At 37.8% G+C, this 11,782-nt stretch overlaps 1 protein-coding gene across 1 annotated transcript in view; it reads right to left on the reverse strand.

Annotated features, from left to right (window-relative positions):
• Positions 1 to 206: 206 nt before the first annotated feature.
• The window catches only part of mlf1 (myeloid leukemia factor 1), a 15,457-nt gene continuing 3,881 nt past the window's right edge, over positions 207 to 11,782 (reverse strand). The window contains exons 2-7 of the mRNA XM_053673557.1: positions 11,392 to 11,554; positions 2,754 to 2,843; positions 2,546 to 2,674; positions 2,244 to 2,403; positions 1,872 to 2,010; positions 207 to 973 (exon numbers count right to left, since the gene is read on the reverse strand). Coding sequence (XP_053529532.1) covers positions 889 to 973; positions 1,872 to 2,010; positions 2,244 to 2,403; positions 2,546 to 2,674; positions 2,754 to 2,843; positions 11,392 to 11,554 — 766 coding nt within the window. The 3' untranslated portion in view covers positions 207 to 888. The remainder of the gene's footprint in view (positions 974 to 1,871; positions 2,011 to 2,243; positions 2,404 to 2,545; positions 2,675 to 2,753; positions 2,844 to 11,391; positions 11,555 to 11,782) is intronic.

The following is an 11,782-nucleotide window of genomic DNA, read 5'->3' on the forward strand; positions in this document are numbered from 1 at the left end:
GATTTTACATTTGCCCCTTTATTATCAGATAGTATTTTTTGACCCTCTATCTATAGTGTAGTCTCTATAGCTAAATGCTGGAATGTAACCAGAGGCTCAAAATACACAAGTCTTAAAAGTGTAGCTACAACACTGATCAAACACTTTAAAGGAGCTGACGTAGAAGAGAGAAATCCCTATTGTTAAAAACACTTTGCACAGCCGGATCCATTAAGCACATTTATAGAAAATCAAATGTCATAGAAATGCATTACATTCACAGGTAGACTTGCACATGAAATTACACATAAAAAGGGTTTTCATTTGTAGTTTTTTTTAACAAGTGGGCACAGCAAGTAATACTTTTCCAAAATGGATGGCCAAAATAGTTAATTACACACAAGCACAGTATATTCATAAGTACATTTTAGAACATCTCTGTACTAATAAGTGGGAGACCCACTAATGATTTTTTTTGACAGTCATTTTGATTAAATCACTGTATATTACCTTTCATCGACAAAAGATGAAATAATGTGTGTGTGTGTGTGTGTGTGTGTGTGTGTGTGTGTGTGTGTGTGGTGCATGAAAACTAAATGTCTACATGTGTATGCTGTAAGATGCTTCATCAAATACCATAACATTTCCTGATATTTGGTTACACTAGGCATCAAAGAACCAACTTTACAGGTAACGGTAACATTTTGTTTTCTTTCTGAAACATTTCTGTAAAAACAGAAGAATGAAGCGGTAAAATGACCAACAAATCAGGATGGCTAGCTTTAGTTTAGTTTTCATTACAGAAAAAAAAGATGCAAGGAAACACAGAAGAACAACATGAATTCAAAAATGAAAATCATCAGGGAGATGTTTCCTGCCAGAGTTTTATTTCAGTTTGTAAAGTTTTTACTACTTCTTCATGCTGGAGCCTTGAATGTTGAGCTCAGAAATGTGTGTTTTCTTCTCACCTTCTGATGGTTTAGTTTTTTTTCCTCTGGAGAAAGAAACAAAATATTAATTTCATCATCTTCAATGCCCACAAAATATGAAGCTCCCCATGTCAGATTAACATCATTTTAACAATTGAAAATGTTATACTACAATACATGGAAAATTGAATAATAACTCCTTATTATTATATTTTATATTCCTTATTATATTTTTAAAAGCCCAGTCAGTTTTTAAATAATTTTTTACCACATAGTTCTTATTGGTCAGAAAGTGATTAATAATAATAATAATAATAATAATAATAATAATAATAATAATAATAATAACAATAAAAACAACCACCATCATATTAATAATAATAATAATAATAATAATTATTATTATTATTAAAGTTTATATTAATATGCTTGTTGAAACCCAAATGGACTTGTATGGCAAATGCGTCACATAAACTTGTAAATTTTTACAATAAATCTAATTTGCAATGGGTGTTGAATCATTTTGATTACAACTGTACAGTAGGAAAATAATCCACTTCAGGGTTGTAACAGGGTGGCATCACACCGCCCCATCACTGATTATTTTCCTACAATAGCACAAGTTTTTTTTATTCCTTGTTCCTTTTTTTTTGTTACAAACTATACCTTCTATCCCATGCACTTAATTTGTTAAAATGTGATAGTGTGTTAAAAGCCTACAGTACCCTTCAATAATATTGGCACCCTTGGTAAATATGAGCAAAGAAGGCTGTGAAAAATTGTCTTTATTGTTTAACCTTTTGATCTCGAAAATTTCACAAGAATAATCTGCTCTCATGGAAATCAAACAACTGCAAACAAAACACAGGTTTGTCAATGATTAAACAATAAAGACCATTTTTCACAGCCTTCTTTGCTCATATTTATCAAGGGTGCCAATATTTATGGAGAGTGTATGCGAACCTGTGTGCGTGTTCAGGGCCGGTGATGGCTGCTCGGTGAGCTGCTCTGACTCTCGGGCCCTCCAGACGGGACAGCTGTGCAGCAGGCTGAAATTTAGATACCTTCTGCTGCCACTCCTCATCGAAGGCCTGGGCTTCAGCTACACGGTCAAAAAGATGAAGGTCAAAGATCAGGGGTGATATTGGGAAATATTTGACTGGGTTTTGCGTATAGATAATATTGTGTAAGTTAATAGCTTGGCCTTCTCCCTCTTACTGCAGAATGCTTGTAATTGTAACTCATGTATTTTCTAGAGATGAAATTTCAGTGTTTTCACTTCACTGGCTATTTGAAGTAGAAAAGTAATTTAATGCAAATGGAGGACACACTTACTCTCATCCATGTTTTGAAAGTCCTGGTTAAACTCTCTTTCTCCTGACTTTTTGTTGTGTTTCTTCTCAATGACGTGTCCCCTGTCATTGATGTGGTGACCAATGGACATCTTTTCTACCCCACTCTCAGTGTCTCTCAGAGTCCGTCTCGTTTCCTTAATCTACACACACACACACACACACACACACACACACACACACATTATTTAAACATGCTTACAAGTTACTTTACAGATATAATTACCTCTATACAGCTATAAAAATAGTGTTGTACAATTTTGGCCTCTATTTATTAGTACTTACCCCTCCGGGGACACAGCGTGTCTGGCTGGAGGCCTGGAACACTTTGGGTGGCTCGTCTCCTACTTTAGAGTAAGTCATGACCGAGGAGGAGCTGAACGCGTGCGTGTTGGAGTCTGACGGCACATTCTCCTGAAACAAAAGTTTAGAGAAAAGCTCATGACAACACAAATAAGACAGACAGATGGAGTTTCACAGTGATGGCACTTACATAGTTTCTGTGCATGTCCTCCATTCTGTTCCTCATGCCTGCCATCATGTTGTCCATCATAGCAAAAGGATTCCTGAATAAATCCATGTCCTGCAGAGAGACACAAATCAACTCTTATGTCAATTTCCTGTAGAAAAATTCACGTTGTAGATATCGGAACCACAGCCATTAAGCAGAAATTCATTTCAAGATATACATGTACAATATATAAAAATTCATACAAGCACAACAACTTTAGAATACCAAACAGAAGTCTTACTTCCATCAATGCCCCATTTTCCCATTGTTCTTTCTTTTTTTTGGTCATGCCCTTCCATGCTGCAAATTTTAACTTCCATAACTCTTGAGCTTTATCTTCCAAGAGCTTTGTCAAGAGCAGCTTTTCGAACCCACTACAGTATAAGAGCACTGCTTATGTCTATCCTTAGGCCATGCTTAGCCTGAACTGCGTGCTCTTCAAAACATTCCCTTCAACAGCCTACTGTAGTGTTCAAAGAGCAGGGTCTTTCAGAGTATGCACTCCTGTGGCTAAGAGCCCTTGTGGTCTTAATAGGTGCTTTAAAGAACAAATATAACTTAAGGGAGAGAATGCACCTCATCATACTGTTAATGATGCCGCACCAAAACATTGACTTAGCACTTCTGTACATTTCAAAACCACAGCTGCTCTACAAAGACGTTGGAAATGTTCTCAGGATCGGAGTTCGTTTATTGTATCTTAGTCCTAACAGGGTGTCTTGTACACTTAAAAATAACATTAATATGTTTGTTGCTTTGACACAAAAAGCATCTATAAAATATTTTTTATAGCTTATTTATGTGAAACTGCAAACCTGTGGCATGATCATGCTTCATGGCATGATCATGCACTGCTTCAGGGCTCCTAATGAGCTGAAAACACACCAGCAATGCTGCCAAGCACACCAAAACACAAACAAGGGTGTCAGTATTTATATCTTATTGAACAGAGACAATGGTGAGTGAGAACATTGGAAGTAGCAGGGGAACTGAGTACATGAATTACACAGAGGCCAAGCATGGCAATGATATGCTCAAACATTAAATACCCTGCTCCAGCAATGCACAGGTCAAGTTCACAAACGTCACACTAGGTTATTATAAAACAAGAGTAGCACTGAATACATTCCACCAGAGCAACAAGACTGACCGTAAGACTGGCAGACAAACTACAATATGTATGATGTGACTGCCAAATTTTGCCAAATTAATGCTATGAATCTGTAAGCAGTACACTTTTAAAAAATAGTTTTTCTTTAAAGTGCAAGTGAGATTTTCAACTGCAGTTTAAATGGAAGAAAAATCAGATTCTGAACATAGAACATCTCTGGGACATAGATTCAGATCCTAAAGCTGCCACAGCCATCTGTGTCTGAGGACTGGAAGACAGCACAACTGGCCTACCTATTTACAGTTCCTGTGAGCATTTGTCTCAGGTACAGAGTTAGAGAAAGGACTGTCTGTTAGCATCGACCAGTATCATTAGCATGAGTAAAATGACAACTGTGTTATAACAAAATTACAAAATGGTGATTAGGGTACAAAATATAAAATGAATGTGAAATCGTTTTGTGTTTTCTGTTTATTTAAAAAAATTGCTTGTATCATAAAGCAAGAACCAAGTTATACATGGACATTTGAAAGAGACCTAGTACAGTGTAGAAATAATAAACACCCCTAGTGTGCATGGATGAGAAGAGAGCAGTGTGTTTGAACAGGTGCCTGTATGTGTATATAAGAAGCATGCTGAGTGCTGAGGGGGCCACAGTCTTTGCAAAATTAGTGGCTGTCATTGAGGATTATTCTGGCATTTTGCAGCGAAGAGGATCTGTTTTCCTCCAACTAGTCGTGGCAACGCTGCATCAGCTCTTCGGGAAAGGTCACCCTGCTGTAAAACTATCAACATGTAAAAGAGAGCTAGGGGCTAATCGTGCCCCATGAGAGATTGGCACTGCCATCTTCTGCTTGCAGGAGTATATTTTTAAAGCGTTCCTAATTTGTGAGCTGTCTACGTGTGCCAATCTGCAGAGTTGAGTTCATGGCCATTTTCTGCCGTGCCATGTCATAGCATCAAGTTTCTTCTCACACCCAGAAGCTTTATGCTGGACCGAGGACGATGAGTCAGAAGTCCCAAAAATAAAGAGTGCATTCAGTTTAGGAAACGAGAGAAAGAGGGGGTTCTAGGAATTAAAACACCAGCAAGCCTCAGATGTGACCTTACCTCATGTCTTATGATGTGTGATTCATAATGTAGTGTACCACAGCAGATCATACACTATTTTCATGCTTGTTGGGCAAGTATGTTAAGTAGGAAATCAGTGTGGAAAGGCCATGAAGAGTGCAACATGATACTCCCAATTCTGTCTGAAATAAGTTCTGGAACAGGCTAGACGCCCGAATGTTATAATGTGCTACAGGAAAATTCCCTAAAGCATGTTGGATGATACTTGAGAGCACTCGTGCATTCGGTGTACGAAAGCTGATTACTTGGGATGATGCCAAGGCATGCGTGTGAGGATAGTGAAGCTCTACACACAGCCACAGAAACACATGAATCCATTAATGATACACACACGAACATGTGCACACGTGCACACACACACACGCACAAGCTATCAATGCTAACAAAATGTATTATCTCTATGAAGCAGGACCTATAAAACCAGACTGATTCTTTACAGACTCTTGGGCTTTAGACACCAGAAGCTCAAAAATAAAAATACACAGGTCACACTACCAGTCAAAAGTTTGGAGACACTTGACTAATGTTTCTCATGATTGTCATGAAGGTGTAAGATTAAATGTTTGAAATTGGTGTTGACAAAAATATAATTGTGTCAACATATTCATTTCATTCATTAGAAAACTAACATTTTATTTACAAATAAATCTTTTTTTAAAACGGACGACTCTGAGCGAAATATTCCGAAAAACAGCGAATAAGTGGTCCAGCTTTTTTCTTGTTCCTCAAGAAAATGCCAGGAATACATTTCTGGACATTCTAGGCAAAAAGGGGGTTTACTTTGAAGATGCAGAATTAAATTATTCGATTTATTTTGAATTTTTTATCACAACATAATTCCCATAGTTCCATTTGTGTTAGTCCAGAGTTTTGATGACTTTATTATTATTCTAAAACGTGGGAATAAAAATAAAGCACACACACACACACACACACACACACACACACACACACACACACACACTCTCTCTCTCTCTAATACTTGGCACCTTATGATCTTTTGTTAAAAAAATTCACAAAATACTCTCATAAATATCAAACAATTGCAAAACAAAACACAGGTTAATAAAAAAATCTTTGTTAAACATAGTTGTGCAACAATTATTGACACTACTATGAATTCATAGGAGAAAAATATATTTGAAGAATATTCCCATTGAAATTTTTATACATTTTTAAAATTACACCTGGGTGACTAGGAACAGGAAATTTATACCACTGTGAAATAGGAAGTTCATCCATTACTTCCTGTTTCACAGGGGTATAAATATGAGAGAACACATAGGCCAAATTCCCTTAGTCATTCATAACAACGGGTAAGACCAAGGAATATAGCTCTGATGTGCGGCAAAAGGTTGTTGAGCTTCACAAAATGGGAAGAGACTATAAGAAAATATCACAAGCATCAGGGCAATAATTAAGAAGCTCCAGTCAACTGGAAATTTTATGAATCAACCTGGAAGAGGACGTGTGTGTATACTGTCGTAACGCCCTGTGAAGAGGATGGTTCAAGTGGCCAAAAAACATCCAAGGATCACAGCTGGAGAATTGCAGAAGTTCAGGAAGTCTCCAAAACTACAATCCGAAGTCACCTACATCACCACAAGTTGTTTGGCAGGGCTTCGATAAAAAAGCCTCTACTTTCATCCAAAAACAAACTCGAGCGTCTTCAGTTTGTCAGACACTACTGGAACTTCAAATGGGATCGGGTTCTATGGTCAGATGAAACCAAAATAGAGCTTTTTGGCAATAAACACCAGAGGTGGTTTTGGCGCACACAGAGAGGTAGCCATGGAAAAGTACCTCATGCCTACGGTTACATATGGTGGTGGCTCTTAAATGTTTTGGGGCTGTTTTTCTGCCAGAGGACCTGGACATTTTGTTAGGAAACATGGCATCAGATACCAGTAAAAAGCTTCAGTTCACATCAAACAAAAATGTGATCTCGATGTTTTTAACCGTGGCATGGTAGTTGTTTCCAGATAGGCTGGGTTGAGTATTTCAGAAACTGCTCATCTCCTGGGAATTTCACATACATCTCTAGAGTTTACACATAATTGATAACTGCATAAATGAGCAGGTGTACAGGTGTTCCTATTAAAGTCGACAATGAGTGTGTGTGTTTAGCAGGATATTTTGTCATGTCACAATTATTCAACCCCTATATAATATTACTGATTGTAAAACCTACTGCTAGTCTGTATGGTTAAAACATGATTAACCCATGTGTGTACCCATAACAAAAGGTGTGTTGTAACCATGGTGAAGACAAACGAGCTGTCACAAAAGCTGAGAGAGGAGATCATTTCACTGCACTAAAAGGGCAATGGGTACATGAAGATTTCCAAGACATTTTTAGAAACACCATTGGGAGCACTGTATGGAAGTTCAAAACTTATGGCACAGCAGCGAACCTGCCTGGCTGTGGGAGGAAGCCCAAAATTAGCCATCTCATCAGGATAATGAAGAAAAAACCTTGTTTTACTGCAAAAGATTAACAGGGTGACCTGATGAAGGCTGGGACTAATGTGTCAGTGGCAACCATAAGAAGATCACTTAACAACAAGGACTTCATGGCAGGACCCCATGACGCACGCCACTCTTGACTAAGAAGCACAAGAGGGGTCGACTGGAATATGACAGAAGGAATTTGGATAGGCCTGCAAAGTTCTAGAACACAGATATACGGAGTGACAAAACAAAACTGGAACTGTTTGGCCATATGGTTCAGTGGTTTGTCCTGCACATGAAAGGTAAGGCTTATGACCAGAAAACTATCCCCATGGTCAAGCATAGAGGTGGGTCAGTGATGATGTGGGGATTTTTTTCTGCTGGAGGAAATGACAATCTTTACTGTGTGATGGGCTTCATGGATTCACAGAAACACCAAGCAATTTTAATGAGGAATGTTATGTTTACTGTGGTGAACTTGAACCTTGGTGATAATTGGATTCTCCAGCAAGATAATGATCCCAAGCACACTTCCAAGTCAACCAAAGCTTGGTTAAGGAATCAGTCCTGGAGTGGCCTTCTCATTCTCCAGATTTAAATCCCATAGAAAATCTTTGGTTTGATTTAAAGGAAGCAGTTGCAGCATAGAAGCCATCAAACCTCAATAAGCTGGAAGCTTTTGTACAAGAAGAAAGGGCAAAGATGCTGTGAGAAAGGTGTCAGAAGCTTGTTAACACATACCAAAATCGCTTTTTAGAGGTTATCAAGGCAAAAGGATGCTTTACCAAGTACTGTGGTTGGTGTTTGAATAATAGTGCGTATGGACATTTGTCCAGAGAATGGGATGTTTTTCATCCATCCATCAATATTCCATACCGATTATCCTTCACAGGGTCGCGAGGGAACCTGGAGCCTATCCCAGGGAACTCAGGGCACAAGGCAGGGGAAACAATGGATTTTTAATTTCAACTCAATTTTGTGAACTTATCAAAACTGCTTGTATGTATCAATAAATATTCTTTATTTGTATACTGAGACTTCTTGTATATTTTCATTCAATTGTTTACACATCACCATAAAACCCTGTAAGTGCTTGAATAATATTTCCAATTGCAATTGTGTGCGCATGTTTATATGCATCCATGAATTTTTTATAATAAATAAAATAAGTACACCCAACGGAAATTTTTTTTCTCTCATATTTGGACAAGGAAACATTTGATCCTCATTGAAACCGTGCCTATTAATAAAAGGTGATACACTATCAAATGACACATAAAATGGACATTTTGTAGCAATTTTCACAATTTAAATGAACAAAAAAAACAAAAAAACCCCCAGGAAAACGTAAATACATCCTACATTTATCACACCTTCAAATCCATTTAGAATCCAATAAGAGTCAGGTGTTCAACATTGGGTACCAGTGATTAGAACCCACTTTGGAAGTCCAAATATGTCAAAAAAGCCAACAACTTCCATGGGGTGTACTTATTTTTTCACAAGACTGTACATACACAAGCCACATGGAGGCAAAGGGAGGAAGGTGGAGGGGTTAGAGAAGTACTATATTTAGCACCCTGAAGCTGCTTATAGCAGGCCATCTGGCCATCATGAGACCTCGGGGTTACGCAGACATACACCACAAGCACGGCAGCATCCACTGACGGTCAATGCATTAAAAAAAAAGTTTTACTGTAACTGTAAGCATTTGAGTCTAAAAGGCTGGCAATAATAGCTCAGTTGTTAAGGTTCTACACAGACGTTTGTAAGTTTAAGTGCCAGGATGTAAAGAGAGCCACTGTTGGCTCCTAGAGTAACACCAGTAGCTCCTGTAAGGTAATTCCTAACATCTAAAAATAAAAATAAATAACAAATAAGAAAGGAATAAAACATGACAGAAAATGCTGTTATAGGAAACTAATAACAATGTGGTGGTGTGATGCCTTAACTACCCCAAAGTTGATTATTTTCTTATAACACTTTGTTTTATTCATCATATACTACAGCAATTTGTCAATGAATAAAATATTTTTGATAAAGAATGACAATACTTTTTATCCCTTTATATTTACCTTATAGCAACTATAAACAGTCATTCCCTCACCCTTCTGTTTTTTCTCTTTCTTGAAATTAATAAGACAAAAAATACCACTTGTTATGAGAAACCACAAACTCCTGTCAAGAGCGTCTTCCTTTGAGCGTTACAAAGCACTGACATTGGAGAGTCCTTCCATAAATGTTAATAAGCTTCCTCTTTATAGAAAGCTTCAGTGTATCGACAAATATACACATTGTTTAACCCATTTATATGAAGCATCCATCATACAAGACACTCTAAACTGTTACTATAGAAATGATAACTTACTAGAATGAGTACATTAATATAAACCTTGCAGCTGGAATATTGTCATTATACAAAATTAATCCATACCTTCTGTCCAACCAGAATCAAGCATTCATCAGGGCTGTGACTTATTAATAAAGAAAGGAAGAAAAATAAAAACAGTGTATTTGTGAGTGTGTGTTCACACTGGTTTCTTCTTTTACAGTGGGGCAGACAAACAAACAAACAAACAAACAAACAAACAAACAAACAAAATAAATAAATAAATTCCTTAGGCTACCTAAGGAATTAAAGAGTTTTAATAGTTCATTGGTCTATTAAAGAGTTTAGTGCAGCTTTTGTAGAGAATCTTTATTTATGAACGTGAGTCAAGTTAATCATATTGACGTACTGCAAAGGATGCAAAAAAACAAAAAAAACAACAACTAATGGCTGCCTATTTGCCTTGATCATCATTTAAAACATCAACTGTAATTTTTCAGAGACGGCATCACTCTGAAGTTTATGGACAACTGCATTTTTAATGGTCAGACCAATATTTAAAATATCCACACAAGCATTCTAAAATGAATGGGCTGTATAATCACCATTGTCTGGTCAATAAGAAAACTAACCAAATACTTCATCTGCCAACCTGTGTTTAAAAAAAATAAAAATAAAAAAAAGCCTAGCTTACACATCAACAGTCCTGTGTGTTGAGTTCCCAGTAGAGTTTTTAGTCCGGTTGAGTGGAAAAGCAATGTGTCAGTGGAACAATGTTATCCAGCCAGCTAAAAATACCCTCCAGGCTAAACATAGCTCTGCACCAAGACCCCCTGCTACACTACTCTCTCTACAGTGTTCAATAAGCCTCATAACTACTTTGCCAATAAAGACGCTCAGGTTACACCATGGCACATTTCCATCGCGACCCTGTTCAACTCCCTGTGCTGGTATTGTTATTTTAACTGCTGCTATGTCCAGATGGCACACTGCTACCCGGACACGTGTTTGGGTCCTTTCACTCATCAGCCGGGACAGAGTGTATGAGCAAGATCTGACAAACTGGACTGCGGTGTTGGATTTGGAATATTCACGATGGGCGTTGTGAACATCTGGAGTGAAAGCACATTGCTCACAGGGCAAGCAAAGTGAACAAATGCTACAGGGTCCAACATGTTTTCAAATGATCCACAAAAATACACACACCAAATGTCATGCAGTGTAATGGCTCAGATAACAAGATGACATCCACGCCGTTACACATCTGAATTAGGGTCATGATGGCATACCAGTGTGACTGGAAAGCACGGACAACTGAAATAGTGCTAACATTAACATTTGCTAGATCACGCAGATGATGATATCTGATAATGATGCTATAAACGCCATTTTCAAGTGTGATGTGTCCCTTAAAATATGGTAACTAATATTTTAAAAAGCAGGTGTTTTCAAGGGAAAAATGAGAAAATATTGTATTTCATTATACTCATGTCTGAGGAATTGTGTTAACGATCTGCTCTGCTAGTTTTAACTGATTTTTATGACTGTTTGTAACGGGGATGTATACATGGGGCTTGACGCTAGCTCTCAGTACTCACTCTGTGCTCGTTGCGGGAGGCTACACTTGTGCGTGCCTGACCTTCTCCCCTGCGTCCTCTGTCCTGTCCGTCTGTGATGCTGGGCATGAAGCCATGGTTGAAGGGATCCGAAAAACCTCTCACCATTTGGTGCATGCGTTCACTGTGTGCGCGGAAAGGATCACTAACACACAGAGTAGAAAACAGCAAACAAACCTGAGTGTGTGATATCCTAAAGCACTAAGGGTATAACAACAACAACAACAAAATGCACGTCACTCGTATGCAGGCATTAAGAATAGAAGACAGATATAAGATATACAGATCAGAGGAAGGCCTACCTTGCTGAGCTAGATGTAATACAAACAGAGAGAAAGGAAAGAAAAAAAACAAACAAGTTTTGAGAATGAGA

Source organism: Ictalurus punctatus, chromosome 20 (genome assembly GCF_001660625.3).
Source record: "Ictalurus punctatus breed USDA103 chromosome 20, Coco_2.0, whole genome shotgun sequence".
Lineage (NCBI taxonomy): Eukaryota > Metazoa > Chordata > Actinopteri > Siluriformes > Ictaluridae > Ictalurus > Ictalurus punctatus.